At 29.2% G+C, this 23,574-nt stretch overlaps 1 protein-coding gene across 1 annotated transcript in view; it reads left to right on the plus strand.

The window, feature by feature from the left end:
* LOC143226416 (calcium/calmodulin-dependent protein kinase type 1-like) overlaps positions 1-20,290 on the plus strand; it is an 83,413-nt gene extending 63,123 nt beyond the window's left edge. Inside the window, exons 5-10 of the mRNA XM_076457351.1 lie at positions 6,243-6,366; positions 6,861-6,936; positions 10,259-10,371; positions 11,458-11,536; positions 16,337-16,424; positions 17,317-20,290. Coding sequence (XP_076313466.1) covers positions 6,243-6,366; positions 6,861-6,936; positions 10,259-10,371; positions 11,458-11,536; positions 16,337-16,424; positions 17,317-17,493 — 657 coding nt within the window. The 3' untranslated portion in view covers positions 17,494-20,290. The remainder of the gene's footprint in view (positions 1-6,242; positions 6,367-6,860; positions 6,937-10,258; positions 10,372-11,457; positions 11,537-16,336; positions 16,425-17,316) is intronic.
* The last annotated feature ends 3,284 nt before the right edge of the window (positions 20,291-23,574 follow it).

A 23,574-nucleotide genomic window follows, 5' to 3' on the forward strand; every position in this document is an offset into this window, starting at 1 on the left:
TTAATTGGTGTATACATTTTTGTACCAAGAACATTTTAATTATGCATTAATCTTTTTTCTCCCTAATGACAATGAAAAATTAACTGATCCATAAATTAAATTTTTAAATACTCGTCGAAATATACATGAGTGTTTTTGGGACTTTGGTATAATTTTTTGTTTTGCACTGGATTCTTGTTAAATAAGTAAAGTTGTTAGGTGTTTAACTTGTTAAATTAAAAGCAAACTAATAATGAATAATATTTTGAAATTTTATGACACTATCAAAAAAATGTGTAGTTGTATAATGTTTTGTTAAGATGTCTGTTTTGTCTCAACACACACTTAGTAATTAGTTTTTAGTAAATTTTCCAGTTGTCTTTTCATTATTGTTTTTGCACCTTAGATATTACTTTCTATAGTTCAAACACTTATTTTATCGTGCCTGTGCACTGCTCCGATCTTCATCACAAGGACACTACTGTTCATAATTTTTAGATACACTACACTATTCATTATACATTACACACTTTTCTTCAGGTCTTATACACAGACACACATTTTCTCAAACTTGCACATGTTTTTTCTTCCTAACTTGTTCATACATTTTTTCATAGTTTATGGATGTAACTATTTTCTTCAGAACTTATCCACACACACAAACAAGCAATTTTCAACATACTGGGGAAAATTAGGTATGCTGTGAATTTTAATAGAGTACATTTAATTTAGAAAAATCGTTTTAAGGTTTCATCATGAAAATACTATAATAAGTTTGGATAGAAAAATTCAAATAAAGGAGAGAAAAAATTATTAGAACAAATATTAAAGTATTTTTAGAAATAATGTTTTACTCTTTATTACATGTATTTATTTAGTAGCAAAAACAAAACATACAATTTTGAACCTTGAGTAACAATCTGTTATAGTCTTGAACAAAAGTTTAGAAGAAACTAACTTGGTGTATTTTAAAAAAATGCAGATGCCTAATGCTTATTGGGCTTGATTACTAAGAAAATTCATCATTTAAATAATCAGACACACTCCTTACTAAAGTAAGATATATGTCAGAGAAGAAAGAACTGTTAAATAAACAAGAACAGAAAAGTATGTTATCTCAGGTTGTTTAATAATGTCCCATATTAAAGTACACAGGAAGTTGGCTGGGCTGAAAGTACTCTCTCTAGGACAAAGTTTAAGTTTTCACATTTCAACTGCCTCTACCATTGAGTAGTTTCCTTGTTAGTTTATATGAACAACTATAGGATTATAGAGCAGCTTTATTTAGCTACACATTCTAACATTTCTGGATTGTCAGTTTTTTTTACGTCACTAATGGTGTTTAGAAGTGTAAATGAAACTTTGTCGTTGTTATTTCACCTGTGAGAATTTTTAAAGGTAATTTCAGTTTAATTGAGAACAAATTATGTAGAATAGCTTAAAATAGACACTTAAAATTCATAGTGAGTGTTAACGTTTTTCACAGATTAATACATTTAAAACATAAAGTGCTAATTAATAGTTTAGAAAAAATGAAATTCATAATTTATGATTTTATAAATTTGAGCTTATTATTACTCATTTACTAATAATTCAGTTGCCAAAGTATTACACTTCTGTTGTTTCTTAAATATTCTTCAGTTATATTGAGAGGTTAATAGTTTTTCAATCTCTTCAAGATAAAGTGTGGCTAATAACAAATGACAATTTAAGGTATAATACCATGTATTATACATATATAAAAATATATATATATATATTTTGCAGTGCTTAAGTCAACAGAATTGTCAGACAGTTTTATTGTGTCCTAATGTAATATAGTTTTGGCATTCTGTATTTGTAGAATGTTTTTCTCTTAATAAAGTTGCTTTCTACCTGAGATTTTAAAAAGAGAAAAAAGCAACATTTGTAACCAAATTCACTGTTTCTCTCTCATCCATCTTGTTTGACAAGATTCTCAAAATATAATAATTTCAAGAAAGAAAATGGTATTAAAGGCAGAGGAAAAGGCAAACTATGACTTCTATACATTACAGGGATGGAAATTTAACGTAGTAGTAACTTGACACTTTATTGTGAGAAAAATTTATTTGAGCGTACTAAATTGTGACCTTTTGATACATAAGATAGTTTTTACATAAATAGATTTATTCATAATGACAAAAAACATTACACATAATTTTGAGGGAAACAAGGCATGGTATGTAGAAGAATGACAAACTGAAAACCCTAATTATACAACATGTTTTGAAATTTGGTGTTTTTAAAATTTCAGGAAAGTCATAAATCCAAAATCACTGATGCTTCAGTGTGTGGGGATTGTCACTAGGTATCTTTGTACCAAGTCACCATCTTGACTGACTTATTGAAAGATAAATACAGGATGAAACCTTAGTTTTGAGACATATTTTGACCTTTGACCCCTCTAAAACCAAAATAAAGATACAGTTATGTCTATGAGAGCAGTCATAACGTAAATTTGTCCAAAATCTCATCTAGATTGCTCAAAATATAGAAGATTGGCAAGCTAAACTAGTAAGAAATATTTTGACTTTTAACCTCTGGAAAATTGAAAGAAAAGAACAAATCAGACTTCTATTTCAGTTTGTGGAGGCTATTATTTGCAAAGTACAATTGTGCAAAGCACTATCTAGACTGGTTAAATATAAAAGAACGGTAGGTCAAGAACCCTAATTTTGACATATAATTTTTATATCTGGCTCTTGTAAAATAAAAATGAAGGCAAATATCCCAATCTGTCAGCTTTTGTTGGTAGGGATTGTTGCAAGGTATTTTTGTGCCAAGTCTCATTTGGATTGATTGAACAGTAAGTGAACTACAGAATGACGTTTTTGTGATTTATGAATTTTGACTTCTAAAATTAAAAAAAATATAGAAAGGTATCTGGGTGTATTGAATCAAACTAATGCCCTCAAATGTCAAGACATTTAGCCCAAAAATAAAGAGTGGTCCACAATTATTGGATGGTAAAGAAGCATTAGAAGATACATGCTCTTCATCTACCTGGAGGAGACCAAGTTAAAAAATGGTGATTTAAAAGTGATTTTGCTTTATCATGCTAATTCTTAATTGTTTTGAAAAAGTTACACTATAATAATAAATCATTCAGTGGTTATCTTAATTTTATGATGCATAACTTATTCTTTTCTGTTTCCATTCATTATTGTTTTGGTATAGAAAAGGAAAGCTTTAACTATTACTTTCATGGTGCATCACCATATCAATAACTACCTGTTAACAGGTTTATGTATTTTAAAATCATTTATGGTGTGCAAATTAATACAAGTTTTTTTATGCATAAATTTGAGTTACCATCTCATCTTTCAGTACAGATGAATTGCAGAAATACATAACAATGAAAGCAGTTTCTTCAAAATCCGTTTCAATCCATAATACTTGACTATACAGTTTCATGCAGAAATAATTTAAAATAATTTTACTTCATTTGAAGAAGTTTAATTTAATAAGGATAGCAAATAGTCTTCATTTCAAAAAATCTACCAAGTCATTTTTAATGCATTTTCTTTACAACATTGTAGTTTAATTAATTTCAGAAATCCTCATACTTTGTGTCATACCACAACAAATTCTTATTGAAAGTGAAAGAATCGTTTAATATATAATCTATTTTATAGTAACTAACTGTACATGTACAATTATTAATTTTGGAGAAGTATTCCACCTTATATAATTCTTACTTGGGTCTACACAGCTATTGTTTTTTAAGTCAACTTAAGCAAAAAACACAAGCAATTTTGTTTTATACTATGATTTTGACCTTTTCAGTTGCTCTGCCTTGCACTGTTATTTGGAGCACAAGAATATATAATGGCAACCATTATAGCCTGTCAGACACTTGTCTCTCCAGTGGAATAGAGCAGTATTTATCATCAGTCCAACATCTGTTTTATTAATATATTATAACAACTTTTATAGTCAGACATCAGACTTCAGTATACTGTAATAACTATTACAGAAATATATTGATTTCTCAGTCACTAGCAACTGTTGTAGATAGTCTGCTCATTTCACTTTTAGGTATGCTTTACCATCTGTTATAATCAGTCAGGCACCCATTGTTTCAGGATATTGTTAGCTGGTGTACCAATTCAACTCTTGGGAAATTCATAGAGACCCTTGTGTGGTGTTAGAGAAATGTTAGAACTGAATACTGACCTTCACATGCCATCGAATAGGGTTTTCAAGTAATAAGAGGACACACACAAAATACATATGATGATTATGTGGTGTATTGAAGTAACACAGTAACTTGTAAAATACTGATATGATGATTATGTGGTGTAATGAAGTAACTTGTACAAGTAATCATACCATCTGATTGTGTGGTGTAATGAAGTAACTTGTACAAGTAATCATACCATCTGATTGTGTGGTGTAATGAAGTAACTTGAACAAGTAATCATACCATCTGATTGTGTGGTGTAATGAAGTAACTTGTACAAGTAATCATACCATCTGATTGTGTGGTGTAATGAAGTAACTTGTACAAGTAATCATACCATCTGATTGTGTGGTGTAATGAAGTAACTTGTACAAGTAATCATACCATCTGATTGTGTGGTGTAATGAAGTAACTTGTACAAGTAATCATACCATCTGATTGTGTGGTGTAATGAAGTAACTTGTACAAGTAATCATACCATCTGATTGTGTGGTGTAATGAAGTAACTTGTACAAGTAATCATACCATCTGATTGTGTGGTGTAATGAAGTAACTTGTACAAGTAATCATACCATCTGATTGTGTGGTGTAATGAAGTAACTTGTACAAGTAATCATACCATCTGATTGTGTGGTGTAATGAAGTAACTTGTACAAGTAATCATACCATCAATCATACCATCTGATTGTGTGGTGTAATGAAGTAACTTGTACAAGTAATCATACCATCTGATTGTGTGGTGTAATGAAGTAATCATACCATCTGATTGTGTGGTGTATCATGAAGTAACTTGTACAAGTAATCATACCATCTGATTGTGTGGTGTAATGAAGTAACTTGTACAAGTAATCATACCATCTGATTGTGTGGTGTAATGAAGTAACTTGTACAAGTAATCATACCATCTGATTGTGTGGTGTAATGAAGTAACTTGTACAAGTAATCATACCATCTGATTGTGTGGTGTAATGAAGTAACTTGTACAAGTAATCATACCATCTGATTGTGTGGTGTAATGAAGTTGCTTGTAGAGGAAGTCAGAGTAATTGACCATGTGATGCATGAAAAGTAGTTTGTATAAGACATTACTGCACCTGACCATGAGACATACTAAATGAACTTGAATATCAAGAGACTTAAATTAGTCTTGAGGGGTAATGAAGTAACTTGTATAAGAAATCTTGGCTTTTTATCATGATATGGTGTAGAAACTGAAATTAAAATATTTATTGTAAAACATTTAAATATAAAGTGATGGAATCTTAAATATATATATTAAAGAAAATACATATGAAATGGATTAAGTTTTTCAAAAGTATTAGACATTTTTCTGTAAAAAACATTGGCACAGATGTATCTTCCAGTATTACTTTTTTTTGTAAGAATCTGTACTTCAGTATTTTTGCAGTTGATAGATTTTAGACAGTGTTGCTGATGAAAGGAAGCCTTTCACATTTCAAACAAAAAAGTGACTAATTCACAGATAGACTTTGACAACCATTCTGTTGTTAGCTCTGATAAGATAGCTCGAGCCTTGTATGTTGTACGTTTCATGTCATTTTGATGGTGAGTTTTAGAGGCTATGTTATCATCTTAATCTACATTTTAGTTTTGGACTTTTACCTGATCATTATTGGTAGTGACAAGCTTGTCATTTGTGTCTCCTTAATATCATTGATAAAATTCATTATGTCTGTCCTTTTTGATATTTGTTAATTCAGAAAGTTGAATACAGCTCGTGAAATGTCACTTATGTCAATTTGCAGTTGTTGTTTTTTTCTTTTTGGTTCTGTTTAAGTGCAAGTCCTCATACACCATGGTATTAATGTAACAATCTTTATGTTTTTTTGTTTTCATTAAGTTAATCATTAGAACTAGACTTTTACATTAAAGGTGATACTGTATTGCCCACACAGAATACGAGTTTTTGGTGTTTTTGTAAAAGTTTGAAAGAAATTTAAAGAGGCTATTTCTATAAGTCTTAAAATACAATTACAAACCTATAGGTAAAGCAAAGAAGTAAGGGCTTCATATTTTATCTGGACTATTTTTTTTTCAGCCTGAAAATTTGCTTTATTATAGTCCAGATGATGACTCAAAAATCATGATTAGTGATTTTGGATTGTCTAAAATGGAAGATTCAGGAATAATGGCCACAGCTTGTGGAACACCTGGATATGTAGGTAGGAAACTTGTCTGAACTGCTTTAGTACCATGTAACATTATTTGAAAATATTAATTAAATGGACAGAATAGGGCAATATTTGTAACCAACTGATCATTAATGTAAAAGAAATAATTAATGGAAGTGTAGCATAGTGTAAGAAAATTGAAAGAAGAGTATGTTAGTTCTTATAAGTGCAAGTGTGTACCTGAAAGGTTTGCATCTGATTGTCATGTTGATATTTCATCCATGGTAGCATTGCAATTTATAGGTTCTAGCTTGTTATAAGTTAGTTTGGACTTCTTTTCAGCAGATCTAAAAGAAATATAAGAAGCCAAGATACATTTGGTGATATTACTTATTAGCCATTAGCATTTTATAGTATAGGAATATTTCAGTCTACTCTTGGAAAGTCTGCTGCTTACATTTTCACCATGTTTTCTTAAGCATGATTATCTTTTAGGGCTTGGTTGCTTGTAAAATGTAATTTATTGTATGTTTTTCTTTTTCTAGCTCCAGAAGTATTAGCCCAGAAACCTTATGGAAAAGCTGTAGATGTATGGTCAATAGGTGTAATTGCTTATATATTGTAAGTAATATTTATAATAATGTGTCAGGACAATAGCTTCAATATAAACAACATAAATATTGATTTTAAACAATTCTCTGTTGGATAAAATATCTCCATGTTATATTTTTATATGTAAATCTTTACAAAATATGTTGTGAAACTCTCAGAAAAAATAGAAGTGTCCTAATGTATCATGAAATGACTTGAACTTTCAGTATTGACAGGTTTAGGAAACTACCTTGTACAAACTACTTGTTAATAGCTATTTTGAAATTAAGATTATATCCAGTAGATGTGCTTCTGTTTATCAAAATTTGTAAATATTAATTAGAACTGGGAGATCAAACTGATTACATATATATTGTAAAGTAAAATAACCACTTTAGTAAGATAATGGTTAAATGAGTTAATATAATGAAAATAATCCACCATTGTTTCCAATTATTACAACTATCCAATAATTCAGACATTAGCGTTATGATTTCTCATCATTATTTTTGCTGAATTCAGGTTTGTTCAGTTCAATCAGTTAGTGTCACAACTGATTAAAATAATTAATTAAGAAATAATAGAGTTTTTGAATATTAACAGTTTTCATTATTCCAATTATTTAATAATAAAAATATTTCTATTTGTTGTTTAGTACAAAGGTACAAAATGGGCTATATGTGTTGTGATTGTATATTAAGCCTTTTGATTAATTTATTAGCAAATTCCACTAACTGTCTAGCTTTGGTAGTAATAGTTATTACCAAAACTAATAAAATGAGTATGAGACAATTTTTAATGCTATAAAAAGTCCAAGATTTTGTCATACTAAATTCATGCATGAATATTTGTTAGTATGGAAAGAAGGGAGAGGGTCTGTATTTATTTGTTTTTTTTTAACATACTCAAGTAGAAGTTCTTTTATATGCATTTTTTCTTTTAAACTTTAATGTCATAAAAATCCAACCAAAATAGTTATTACATTCAGAGATGTTCGCATAGAGATGAAGGTACACATGGTTGATTAAATCAGGCTATTCTCTTTTCAGCATTAGAGCAATTTCAAGATGTCTTAAAGGTTTTTCTTAATCTTCAAACTGCTTGTTTCATAACTTAACACCCAAATCTATTACTTCCAAGCTTGAAAAATATTTTCAGACTTTCCACATGTCTAAATTTTCAGTATGGTGATCCAAACACAGTATGTTGGTTCAGACTTTCTGTATGTCCAACCTTTTACTCTTTCAGTATGCTGGTACACAATTTCCATGTATCCATGCTTTAGATGTACTGATTCAGACTTTCCATTTATCCATATACTCAGTGTACTAATCCAAGCTTTCCATGTACCCATACTTTCAGTGTACTGATCCAAACTTTCCATATATCCAAACTATCAATACTCTGGTCCATAATTTCTATATATCTAAACTTTCAGTATACATTGTCCAAATTTTTCATATATCAGTACTTTCAGTATACATTGTCCAAATTTTTCATACATCTGTACTTTCAGTATACATTGTCCAGATTTTTAATATATACATACTTTCAATATATTTATCCTCAGTGGAACATCAGCCCACATAATTATACACAAATCATTTAAAATCATATGCTTTGTTTTTTTCTATGAAATAAAAAATATATTAATTGCATCTGATTTTTTTTTCAAAACTAAATATTTTAATTCCTGGATAATAGTTATATTCACATGATCCTATACTTGTCATCTGTTGTATATTTTAATTTCTGAAAATAATTATTTAAAACTATAATAAGCCACATTAACACATGCAAAGATTAAAACTTTTTCAAGCTATCTGTATGTAAGGTGTTTATATTATCTATGGTTTAAGTGTCAGAATCTAATCATACTATACATATGTTATATCACAGCAAAGTGTTTTATTCATTCTATCTACATGAATTAGTATCAGGTTATGCAAATTTTATTTAAAAAATAGTTTGAATAGAATCTGAATTTCATGAAATTACATTAAAAAATCTTACCTGCTCATAACTCATCATTTTGGGTCAAAATACTGTAGTTATTAAAATAAATACTTACCTGCTGTAGAAGTTGTTTTCATTATGTATTTTAATTAAAATGTGAATTTATTTGATAAAACTTCTTCAGAAGTTGTATCCTTTAATTGTGTCTATTTGTTCTTTTTGTCAGTAGCTAATGTATGACAACGTATGAAACTTGGTAAACCTGTTTTCTTGTTAATCTCGTTATTTAACCAAGGACGTCAAAGAGTCTTGTGGGAAATATCACCTACTTTTATACCATTAAAATGTGTTTACATTACACTGTGAAATTGTCACTCTCGTGAATTGAGACTAAGCCTTGAATTTATTACTGTTGGGGTCTGTCAGTTTTTAAACACATTTTTTAAAACTGTTCGCATGCCAAATTTCTTACGAGTCCAGGAGTTTTTTGATTACATGGTCCATAATAACAGGATTCACATAAAAATTTAAAAAAGGAAAAGAAACTGGTTTTGAAATTCATTCTGCTGGAGTCTTCTGTGTATATTACATAAAAAATAAGTGATTTCACCAAATATTTTAGTCAGTTCTTTGCCTTGACTGCTGTAAGAGACAAAAAAATATAAAATTGCTCAATATAATGTAACATATGGATCCCAGTGCTGAACAGTGTAAAACCAAGCTGTTATTGGAAGGTTATTTCTACTATTACATAAAACTTTTATTATAATACTTACTCTGAAATTATAAATTTATAACTTGAAATATAAAAGCATTTTATTGATGTTAAATAATAAAATCCATACCATAATAATCTGAAGACTAGTTTTGGACAATGTTGGCTCTCAACATCCAGATTAGAGATTCTCAGTCTGTGGAATTCAAGAAGAATTTTATAATATGAATATTGAATAGATACTTAAAGAAATGTAGATATTTTCAATGACAGTATGTTCTCTAAAAAATCTATTGGTTCAGGTAAATGTTACGTGTTGAGGTTCTCATTTAGACAGAGAAAAGCAAATGTATCTTGCAATGGTTTAAGTTACTGGAAGAGTAATTTATAACAAGAAGAGTGTTGTGTGTTTTCAAACTTTAGAATGTTGCTTTATGTTTCCACACATTTCTTTCCTTTTCTTTGTACTGTTTAGTGTAACAACAAAACAAATATACTGAGAATAGAAGTGACTGAAGGAAGAGTAGTACAAAAATTTAATTGTGACAGAAAACATTCTGTCAGTGATGAGTGGCATTTTTTGAAAAGCATTAATTTTGATTATTTATTTATTTATACCTTAAATTTTTTATAAGGTAATGTACACTGTGTATGGATGTAAGTTGTTTCTTATCTTTGTAGATTGTGTGGTTATCCACCTTTCTATGATGAAAATGATGCTAACCTGTTTGCTCAGATTCTGAAAGGAGAATTTGAGTTTGATTCTCCTTATTGGGATGACATATCAAACTCAGGTAAAATCATTTTGGGTTTTATATAAGCATTTTTTTTCTTTACATTATGGTTGGATCTTCACACAAACATATAAAGGTTTTGTATTCTGAAATGTCTATGTTAAAATGTTATCATTGTCATACTGATTGGTATTTTCACAAAATCCAGTGCAATGTTTAAAAACCTTATCACCAACCAAAACACTGTTGATAAAGATATTCCCTTTCTCTCTCTTTCATACATAAGTGTACACACACACACACACACACACACACACACACACACACACACACACACACACACACAACTTATTTGCTTACATACACTTGTTTTCTATAACAGTATTTACATGAAAGACTAAAATGCATATTACAAAACTGTTTTTGTTGAAGAATTTCTTAATGGTCAAGAATGATTTTAGCAAAGAATGTAGGTATAATTTCTTTACTTGTAGACCTAAATCATATATTTAGCAGATATTAAATAACACAAATTCACTTATAAACAAAAGTGTGTAACTGATAGTTTACTCATTTTAGCTCATAGATGTTTTAATTACCATATTTTGTAGTAAATAAAATTATAATTACTCAAAAGTTTCTTAATGTGGACAATGAAGCAAGATAGATTTTTGGTCATATTTCAGTGTATTCATTATTTTGAAAAGCTGTTGGAAACATCTAGTAATAACAAAATTATAGTGTCATAAGAATAACTGCCTGACAGAAATTAACTTTAATTCTAGCTCTAAAGTATCTCACAGCCACTTGTAACATTCTGATATAAAACTGTCTTTCAGAGTGAAAATATATTTGATACTAATTACCAGAAGTAGCTTCAAGGATTGTTTGTTATTAACCAGATTATAACTACACACAGACATAATATAATAAAATTAAGCCTCACAAACATTTAATATCCTGTGATTGAATATACTTGCTTAAACATGTTTTAATCAATGAAACTGTTCTGAACATCAAAGTGAATTATTACCCTATTTGATATAAGTTCTGTTCATAAGTTTCTATTTTGTATTTTTTCCTTTTTTGTTTTTGAACTGTTCAAAACTATAAAATAATGTGTATTATGTGTCAATATTTTTTCAGCAAAGGATTTTATCAGTCACTTGATCTGTGTTGATCCAAGTAAAAGGTTTACCTGCCAAAAAGCATTAGCTCATCCATGGTAAGTATATTGTTTTAGATGTTTACTGGGAGTGTCGTTATTTTAATGGTGTATTTGTATTCTTGTTGGAAGTATAATAATAAACAATATTTCATGGTATTTACTTAAAATTATTACTTGATATAGTGTTTGAAATAGTACCACTAAAGATATTTATTAATATATTACTTGATCCTTAAGTTTGGAATTTTCACTTGGTGCACTGTCATAGTCAGTTTAATGTGTATAAAATGGTAACTATGTATACACTGCTGGCCAAATTCATAAGGCCAATGAATGTAAAGACAAAATATGCATTTTTCATTGTTAGACTCAACCAATTGTTTGAATAGAGATTTGAAAGATGAAAATAAGAAAAGAGAAAATAAAAATAAAAAAACTTTTTTAGCATTTAATATGGAAAATGTGAACACTATGAAATTAGCCTAAATACTAGCTGGTCAAAAGTTTGAGACCATACTGAAATGAAACGTTAATCGGTAAACACGTAACGAAATTTAGTCATTTGTGTTCAAGCATTAGCATTGTCAACATCTCCCATTGGCATCTCCTGTGTCACATTGACTAAAAACGTGGTTTTTAAAAAAGTTGACAGAGTTTGAACATGGCAGAATTGTCGAACCAGATTAAGGCCCTTACTGATGCAGAATGCAATTCAAAAACAATAAGATGGCATCTACGAGAGAAAGGCTTTAAAAACCGTAAACGTCTTCAAAGGCCACGCCTCCTTCCACACCACAAAACAGCTCAGTTAAACCTTACTGAGAAACACCAAACATGGGACATAGAAAAGTGGAATACGGTTTTGTTCTCTGATGAGAAAAAATTTAACCTGAATGGTCCAGATGGCTTTCAACATTATTGGCACGATAAGGATATCCCACTGGAGACATTTTCTACATGACACAGTGGAGGAGGTTTCATCATGATCTTGGGTGCTTTCTTCTTCCATTGAACAATGGAGCTTCAGGTTATACAGGGGCTCAAACAGCAGCTGGCTACGTTGGCATATTGGAGAGAGCATCCTTATTGACTGAAGGTCCTCGCTTGTGTGGAAATGACTGGATCTTTCAGCAAGACAATGCTGCAATCCACAATGTCTGCAGGACAAAGGACTTTTTCATGGCAAATAACGTGATTCTTTTGCATCATCCAGCGTGTTCGCCTGAACTGAACCCCATTGAAAATGTTTGGTGGTGGATGGCAAGGGAAGTCTATGGAAATGGACATCAATTCCAAACAGTGCATGATCTTCGTAAAGCTATCCTTACCACTTGGAATAACATTCCAGCCAGCCTTCTGCAAATGCTTATGTCACCTATACCAAAGCAAATGTTTGCAGTTTTCACAATGATGGCCGTGCAACTCACTGCTGAGACCTCTTGTTGGGCATTTCCTACCCAGTTTATGACTTCTTTTTGGTATGGTCTTAAACTTTTGACCAGCTAATATTTAGGCTAATTTCATAGTATTCACATTTTCCCTATTAAATGCTAAAAAGTTTTTTATTTTTATTTTCCTTGTTCTTATTTTCATCTTTCAAAGCTCTACTCAAATAAGTGGTTGAGTCTAACAACTCAAAATGCATATTTTTTCTTTATGTTCATTGGCCTTAAGATTTTGGCCAGCAGTGTATAGTACAAGGATATGCTTTAGAATCTTCTAGTAGATGTATGACACTATTTTAGAATATCATGTTTGTGATACAGAGTATATTTGTTTGTTTGGTAATTTTGGAATATTATTTTTTGTTGTCAAGCAGATGTATTTATTAATTTTAAGTGTCATGTCTATTATGGTGCACCAAAGTGTTTTGATTAATTGTAGATTACTGCACCTGTAGTTTTTTCTGTATTTTCATGTAGTAGTTTAATATTATGTGAAGGAAATACGTAAATGCTTCTTTTATTAATTTTGTCACTCTATTTTTGAATTTTTTTTATGTGAACCTTGTAATTCTTTGTCATTTCAAACCTATACAGAAACGTATCTGATATGAACCTGTGATATAGAAATTCTCTTTCACCTGTTTTATACTTGTGTTTATACCATATAGCGCTTTAAACACTTAATTCATTGTTTTATATTTTAATTTATAAATCTATCATAAAGAATTAAAAAAACGAGCGTGCTACTTTATTAGATGATAATAGGTGGCAGCACATAACAAAAATAAAATATGTTACTAGAATAATTAACCAAATCAAGTTAAACTAACCAAGTAAGGTTTGAACCAGTTTTAGTAAGTTATAATAGACACCAGTGAAAGATAAATCTCTGATAAGGCAAATGTTTATGCAATTTGCTTATGTATGTCAGGATTTTCAGAAAACCTTTAAGGTAACCAGTTATATTTGGTGACTTTTTTTTTTCTCATATTCATCACACTAAATCTGCATTTATTTAAATTTTGAAAAATATATGTAGCATTTATGCTCTCACCTATGCTTCTGAATTCTTTAGCAAACAAATTGAATTCTACCTTTATAAGTAACCCTGGCTAAAGACAAAAACAAACAAACCAGGCGAGTATGCTGTCATTTACCCTTTCCATTAACCTATATTTATATAGGATTTGAAGAATATATAGAATCAGTGTGCTACTAATTTATCTTTCTTAATTATTTAACAGCCAAGCTGTGTTATGATGTTAACAATAAATATGAAGTCATCTATCATGAATTCATTCTTGCCATGGAGTTGTACTGATTTTGAAAAATTCCACTCTTCCTCAGTAATTCTAACAAGAGTAAATCAAAAAAGAAGAAAATATGATTAAATATTGTTAATTTCAAAAGGGTAATAGAGATAATGAAAAATGTACAGAAACAAGTTGAATCAAAATGCAAAGATTGTATTTTCAAGGCTACAATTAAGGACTTTTAAAAAAAGTAAACAAATTACACTGGAAATAGTGTCTACATTATTTTCTCAAGTCACCAGTCTGTATTTTGACTCCACTGAAAGTGATAAGTACTGCAGAAATGGATTCAACATATTTCTGTTCATATTTGATTATTTCTATTCCCCTTCTTAAAATAACAGTTTTTAATTATCTTCTCAGGTTTTATGTTCATTTATGGAGAATAAGTTTTAAACTATAAATGTGCATGTGCATTCTGTAAATGTTTCATGTTTTTCAACAACTTACTGCTGCATTGGCTTTTTTTTCCCACCTGACCATTATTTTCTGAGCTAGTTTGTTTTGTGCCTGAAATTTCTTGTAACTGTGCAGTTAATAAGTGTCAAGATCAAAACAAGCCAGTCACAACATTATATATATTATGTGTTTATTGCCAAATAAATTAACTTTCAAGATAAAATAATTTTAAATAGGCCATGGGCATGTGCACAATTTCATATATCTGTTTTGATACAAAGTACCCTGATTTATTTGCTGTATGGTTGTGAAACACATATATGAAAAATAATACTAAGATACGAATTTACAGTTTCTAACAAGAAAGAAAAATAATAGAATAAATCACCACCTAAGAGAGTAGAGAAATCTACTATGGTAATCATCTACTGTTAGAAAACTCACTGAAATAGTTGCAGAAAATCACAGAGACAAAGTACATTAGCAAACTGAAGATATAATGAATCCTCAACATGGCAATGTCCAATTAATGTGCTATAAGTTGTCCAAATATTTTTTCAGTTAATGCACATTAGTAAAACATTGGATATTTTTCAATGGTGGAAAGTGAAGAACTTGGAGAAATTTTCCTGGTCACAAAACGATTATGCCTGAATTAACTTTAAAACTACTTTGACATACTCAATACTGCATTTATTGTCTAGGTTTCAGTAAAAAATTTGTAGCTGTTTTTTTAGTGGCTTTATACCTTTAATGAATGATAATAATGCTGAAGAGACTGTTATAAATATATACATAGTTTACAAAAATAAATGGCTTCTACATTTCAGCAATATCTGAATGGCTCTGGAGAGCTTATGATGGTAGCAAAGAAAAAGTTAAAAATTATAGAGGGTGAAAATCTCAACTTTCAAGAATCAACTTAAAATTGGTCCTACAAACTTCACAGGAGTTTTTTTAGTAGCTGTACATAGATTTTGGCAAAGTATACCTTAGGTGTTTTTGATGAGACTGTCGTTTGAATGGCTTTGAAGAGAAACTTGGCCAGTTATAGTGAAAACATTGATAAACATTTCTCCTTTTATTTCAAGAATCAACATAAAAATAGCCTTGTGATATGCAGAGGAGTTTTTTTAGTAGGTGTGTAAGGTTTGAATAAGATACTGATAATCATTTTGTCTCTAGACTTGTGAAAAAATAATAACAATATGAAGACTAAGTTGATAAATTTTGTCTAACAATTGGAAATTGACTTTTTTGCTCTTTTCAATATTTTAACAGCATTAACCATTGAAGTAAGAGATTTTTAGTGTTCTTTCAAGAGCAGTTCTGCTTTAAAGAGGGTTTTTGGCCATATGTTCTATTAGAATTTTTGTGAACTACTGTGGTTCATTATTAGGCTTCTTATAACTGTAAACTGTATAAAATACACATTTCATATTCAATACTAACATCATTATTTTATTACCTGTATTAATTCCACTGCTTTCCTTCAATTTTTCATCCCTGTGAAGAATTTTTGAAGAAATGACAAATATCAGTACACCTGTATCTCTGTCACTTTTTAACATTGTCATTGGAATGCTGTTAAGCTTACCAACTGTTGGAAAATTATAGTCTGAAAACTGATGCTTATAATGTATCTACAATAAAAACTAGTAACTTACCTGAAAATTCATCTGACCTGTTTATTTATATAGGATTTCGGGAAATACAGCTAAGGACACCAATATTCATGGAACTGTTAGTGAGCAGCTGAAGAAAAACTTTGCTAAGACAAAATGGAGGGTTTGTACACTTAATGTCCTTAACATCTCTCTGAAAGTTAAGAAATTGTAGGGCATTATGAGCCCTAAAACTGAGAAACTTTAATTGGAATTATATAATTTTTTCTCATCCAAAATGCACTTCTTTACACTATTTGAATGATTATTCCCATTACAGCTGAAGAATGGAGAAGTAAATTACTGTTAACTGGAGTAATTATTGGTTGTTAGCTAGACAGATAGATACAGTTTTTAAATTTTGGAATAATACTATATGCACTTGTACAAATAAATTAGGATTTCTTATACTGATGATATATGAACTATTACATCCTCTTCAGAGGGGTGATATTATAGTGCAGATTGACTTGGAATATATAGTTTAACATTCCTGATATAAAGGACACCGTGCAACGTAAAATCAAACCACGACTAAATTGTATTTGTGTTTTCAGCACAACTTTTTTTTAATAATAAACAAACAATTTAGATGTGATATTTTAAATACTGAGATAAGAAAACAATAAAGTTTAAGCATAAGTAAAACATTAAATAATCTTTCATTGAAAACCAAATACTTTATGGGTCTTGTTCTGAAAATGCTTAAAGTTATTACTTTTTCCCTAACATTTATTACGTTTGATGCAGGTGTGATACTTTTCTGTCAGAAAAGGAGCGTATCTGCATGGTGAAGTATTATTTAATCTGGTGAACAAACAAACAAAAACTTGTTTGAATTTTATTTTTGTGGACTGATTTTGTAAAACATAAGAGAAACAACATGCTATCAAAACATTTACTACCCACTGTTCAGTGATTGTAATTTTTACTTTGAATCAAAATGTATGCTTTTGCAGCATGAGTAAGGACGTATTAATTTTGAGCTTTTTATGAACTTTAAATCTTTACTACAGCAAGCATACAATGCAACGGCTGTCATTCGACAGATGAGGAAACTAGCCATGAACAGCACAGGAAGCTCCACTGATTCAGCTAACTATCAGGCTAGTGCCAAAGATGATGTCTCAAGCACAACACCAACAAAGTCGAGTCCAAAGGTGACTATAAACAGTACCTCAGAAAAGAATTAAACCATGCTGCAATTACAGAATATTAAAGATAACATTTACTGCTAGCATGTATACTAGCAACTATTTAATTGGGTGATTTTTGTCCCCTATTGGGGTGCTCATTTTCATATATATTTGTGTTAGCTGCAGTTACATTCACATTGTTGATAATTTAAGAATATTGAGAGACGAAAATAGTGGTTATTAAATTGATGGATTGACCCATCGATGTAGCAAGGCAGGAATATGTCCTCTACATTTTTTTTGCTTTCTCCATATATGTGCTGTGGCTGTGTATTTAAATGTGTATTTTTTATATTGGTGAAAATGACACTTTAGTATTTCTATTACTTTTATTTGTATTCTGTACACACATCTAAAACAGGCACTTATGTATAATTCTTCTATACATATGTTTCTGAGAATATTCAATCAATAATTGCATTCTATGCAGACACTACAGCAAGTTCTTGGTATACGAAAGATATGAAATGTTTATTAACAACAAACATATAAAAGAATTAAGTCAGTAATTTAGTAAGGACGTGTTTTTTAGCTCTGTGCGACTGAGTTCTACTAATTTCTCTCTGTATTCCTTAAAAATAATATTTCTTAAGTTATATAATCCTGTAATGTGTTCATTTACTTTTTTATACATTTTTGTACAAGTTTGTAAGATTTATGATATTTAATGTTTTTCTTTAACCATCTGTTTGTTCAACAATTAAAGATGATTTTGTTAGATAGGTAGTTGCCAAAGAAAAACACAACTTATGTTGTTTACAGTGATGTTGTATATATATATTGTAATGGTTATTGATCTAATTATGTTGCACATCAAACTTGTTTGGTTTTATGTATTACAGTTTTATAATCTACATTTTTTATTATGTGAAGAAAATAGTTTGGTTGTGTTGCTAATCTAAATAATCTAAAGTGAGGGTAATAAAAAGAATAATTTCCCTTTTCTTAGTTTCTATCTGTAATCCTTTAGTATGTTTTACTAAAAATATACAAATATAAATGACACAATCAACATCATCCTTGTACATCTCGTGTTATACAATGGGAATACTGTTTGTAGATGTTGTCTAAACAATATTAGAGGTTTTAATTAAAAGGATCATTTGCATTTTAGCTTTCTTTAGCTATTAAAAGTAAAAAAGTATAAAATGTTGGTTTAAATTAAAAAGCTATGAAGATTTGTTAAGATATTCTGTACATAGAAAATCTAAATTAAAAGTTTAGGATATCTCATAGTATATACAATGTAATAACATTAAAGTGAAATGAATGAAGCATTGGGAAAATGTTTTACTTAAATCTAAATTAGTAAGCAACAGATGTTTTTTTCCCAGCTTTGTGACTCAACTAAACTGTAAAATACATATTTTAAATCATATGTACAAATCAAAAGAAATTGAGAGTTGATAAAAACAGTTGTATGAGTTTGATTTAGAGTCAAGTGGAAATCTCATGCTAGTTTTGAAAAATATACTTAAATTCTATTAGGTTTGGAAGAATTTGTGAACAAATGTAGTTTGTCATAAAACATTTTTATGTTAAGTAACTGATGTAATAGTTGTGTGACGATAAATTTGATAGTTTTGACTTTTGTATGATAGCATAATGAAGTAAATAATTTTGATTAGTGTTCTTATGACACTGACTGGTAAAAGTATGTATATGTTTGAGTGGTAAAAGAAGTTGTTTCTATATGTGGTAAAAGCAGAAAGCATTGTTGATGTATCACTTGAGTTCTTATGTAACCTTTTGGAACTAAGTTCTGTACTATTTGAGTTTAATTCATTAAAACAAGCTATAAATAGCTTTAAGTCTACATATCAAAAAGTATAATTCAAATATAACTGTATCACAATTTTTCATGATTAATACAAAATTGATGTGGATAGTTTTGCTATCATTCTGCAATAGGCTTACACAATTAAACAGCAGAATTCATTTCATTGATAATGTTGTTTTATATACAGGTAAAGACAAATCTAGCTTCATTAGCATTTCATGTACAGCTGTTAATAATGAAAAGCAGTTTAAAATTTGTGAAGAAATCATTACTCCCTTGTTAATATTACTACTAATAATTTGAATATTTAGTAATATTGTAATATAAATGGATGTGTGTTTATAGATCAAACTTGTATTTAATGTATTTTTCCTAATTAATTTGTGTGAATTACTCTTTGGCCCTGCACTAGTCCAGACTTAGCTCTTTTATACATAGATGCTTTTCACTTCACAAGTAAAGTTTTAAGTGTGAATTAGTAGAAGTTGTAGTGTCTTTCTCCACTCTTACACGTGTACCAGGTGTTGGGAAAAACAGCACTTTATGTAAACTAAAATGGGTTTAAAAACGAAATATGAATGAGAATTTGATCTTAAGTTAGTATAAGTTTATGATGTAAATGTAATTATTTCTTGTTCTATGTATTTTTTATATTTTTCTGTGTAGCATTTTAATTTAAACATCCTTCTATGAATTTACAGTTTTATTATTTTTGGTAATGAAAGCAAAAAACTTAATGAACTTGCCAGTTCAGATGACAATACAAGTAGCATTGCTGGTGTGGTTCAGCAGGGATGGAGTGAAACTGAGCAAGAGCACTTGTTATTCTTCTCTACAGAACTTCTAAAGATGGAATAACACTAAACAATAGTATACAATACTGATTATTGTTATCAGTAGACCTAAAGTCTATACAGTGGTAGAACAGAATGAAGCTAAATGACACTACTGATTATTTTTATCAACAGAACTTCTAAGTTTTACAGTAGTATAACACAATGAAACTGAATAACAGTTATGATTATTAATCTTATCAATAGAACTTCTAAGTTTTACAGTAGTATAACACAGTGAAACTGAGCAACAGTAATGATTAGTAATTTATTAATAGACCTAAGTTTTACAGTAGTATAACACAGTGAAACTGAACAACAGTAATGATTATTAATCTTATCAATAGAACTTCTAAGTTTTACAGTAGTATAACACAGTGAAACTGAGCAACAGTAATGATTAGTAATTTATTAATAGACCTAAGTTTTACAGTAGTATAACACTGAAACTGAACAACAGTAATGATTATTAATCTTATTAATAGAACTTCTAAGTTTTACAGTAGTATAACAAAGTGAAACTGAACAACAGTAATGATTATTAATCTTATCAATGAAATGTCTAAAACTTTTATGCTAATGGGGCATGATAAATCTGAAAAGCAGTACTAATTATTTTTGTGAGTAGAACTTGTAAAGATATTTGTTGGAAAACTTAAAGCATTCTGTGTTATTCTAAGAATGCTTAAGATTGTGTAAACAATGGCTTGAGCTCATGTTTTATGGTATTACTTGACGAAAAACACCGTTTATTGTGTATAACAAGTATTTACTGTTAAAAATGCAACATGGAGTAGTATGTAGTAGTGCTTCCATAAGTTGGGTTTAACAATGATATGTTGTGATTTTGACAGATGGGCAAAATATTGGTGCCTGTCGTGACTTTAACTGTTATACCAGAAATGAATTTGGTTTCTGTCTGTGGTAGGACAGGATAGTACTCTTCAAAGATTTTACCAAAAAGATACCAAGAACAAAGACTACCTATAATAATTTGTATTCAGCAACAAAGTTTCATAAATATGTATATTATAATGTTAAATGATATGCTCTTTAATAATTTAAAATTTAGTGTCAGTATGTAGGAGACATGTACTTCTACAGTGTCACATGACCTGGTTTTGTCAATCATCTCTAGTAGTTTATATCTAGTATGTTTGAGTATGACAGTAGAAATGTGGTGATCTTAAATTAAGGATATATAGAATTTATCTGTGAGCTAGTATAACATAACATTTATGACTAGTTAAAGCAATGTATATTTTATTAATAAGATTATAGGGCATTTTATATCAGTTTTTTTTTATATTTAATTTAAGATATATTAAAACATACATTTGGTTTGTTTTTTTTTGAAGAATTTTATTAAAATAGAAAGTGTTTTTGGTTTAAATATTTGTTAGTAATAGACAAAGATATTTTAATTTTTAAAGTATGTTTTTCAAAGTGTAAAGCATTTATTTTTGTCTTTAAAGGATATTAAAAGACTGAGTCATATACATTGATTTGTTCTTTGATATACATTTTCAAAAGACAAAAGCATTTATTTTAGTTTGCTTTATTTATATTGTTAAAGATTAATCAACACGTTAATTTTTGCTGATATATAAATCTCTTAATTGAAACATTAGTTTGGTTTAAGAATGTTATTATTAAAAGCATTAATTTAAATTGGTTTGTAAACTTTATAATTAAAACAGTTATTGAAACAACACTATTGTTTATTTGTATTTTCAACTGAAAAGTAACAATTATCTGTATTAACATTTTAGTTGTTTCTCTTGTTTTTGAAATACTCTTATTTATTCGCATTGTTTTGTTTAATTAATGTAGACTTTTAAGTGTTACAAAAATGGTTAAAAAGGATCACCTTCATAAAATATTGTCACTGAAGCTGAGATCAAGACAGGTTTTGTAACTTTACAAGTAACTTCAAATGAAACACCAATTTTTAGGGTTATAACACCATAGGTTATTGTTAAAGTGAAAAAGATTAATGTTGATCATGCTAGGTTTAATGTTAAAAGGCGTTTGGGTTAAAACAAATTATATTAAAAGGGTTTTAGGGTTAAGACAACAGGAGTTAGTGTTACAATACCAGAAGTCAGTATTAAAACTGTAGATTACTGCTGAAACAAAATTACTGTTAAAGTGAATGTTTAGTGTTTAGTACTAAATCATACTCTCTTGTTTTTTGTTTTACTTTTTACTTCTTTTTGTCCTCTGATGGCAAATTAATGGTGGTGTTCTTACAAATCACATACTTGCCTCACTTGGTGTATGTGTGAGATGTCACATTGGTTTAAAACTTTCATTGTAACGTTTTTTTGGTATCTTGTAAATAAACAAACCTTTGTTATAAAGGGAAAATGTTAGTAAAACAGAATCTCATTTCTTTAGAGGTCTTTCTACTAAATTTACAACAAGTATTGTAAGATATTTATTCATGTATATTGTCCTTCAACATGTGTAATGTTTAATTGAAATCCTACAGACACATGGTTAACCCTTATTAACACATGGAGACCACAAAATGGGTTGTTGAACAATTTATTTTCCTATAGTTTTATAGTCTTTCTCAGTGTTTTTCGAATTATTTTCCAAGGGAGAAAGCTAAAGTTATGTTGTAGCCTAAACATTTGGTAATTTATTGAGTTTTTTATAAAAAGGCGCTTGATTATGGATATTTCACGTGAAGAATGTGTTCTAATTTTACTGTAATAACTAGGTTATGCGTGTTTCACGTGAATAACATTCTAAATTTGCATGATAAGTATTTGTTTAATTGTCAAAATACAGTGGACGTAATAATGAATGAATATTTTTAGTTCTGTAAATATATTAAAATACACTATCGTGGCGTTTAAAATTTCTATATAAAAAACACCTATACTACCAAGTATCAAAATTCAACCTGATCCGTAAGTAAGTATTAGAAAAGTTAATGTAGTTGACGTTAAAAAATAAAAGTAAAAACTGTCACATTTAGCTATTCTGTTCGTTTTTTGTTGTTTTTTTTTTTTTTTGCCTAGTAGGAATTGGCGAGCTTTACATTTGCAGTTACGAACATCACGTTTAGAAGCAAAGTATGTTAAAAGTATTTTGTGCGAATGAAATAAGTATTTTGATCATTTTAACTTTTGCTAAAAACACTTTGTGATACTTTGTAGTTCTGTAATGACTGTATGTATCAATAAAATAATATACATCTGTTTATATTTAGACTTATTACAGTTGTTGTTATTACATAACAGTTTTAAATGTTTGTTTTGTGTGTATTTTTGTGCTTAATTCCAAACAGACTTCTCGTTGGCTAAAATGCACTTAGTTTTCAAAATGGCTGTTAAAGTTGTATATAATATTACTCTAATTTTCGAATTTATTGAATTACACCGACTATAAAGAAAATCAGATTTTTAGTAAAGATTTTTTTTTGTAGCGATGCCGTGTAAGTTCAAAACGTGA

The sequence above is a fragment of the Tachypleus tridentatus genome, chromosome 9 (assembly GCF_004210375.1).
Source record: "Tachypleus tridentatus isolate NWPU-2018 chromosome 9, ASM421037v1, whole genome shotgun sequence".
Lineage (NCBI taxonomy): Eukaryota > Metazoa > Arthropoda > Merostomata > Xiphosura > Limulidae > Tachypleus > Tachypleus tridentatus.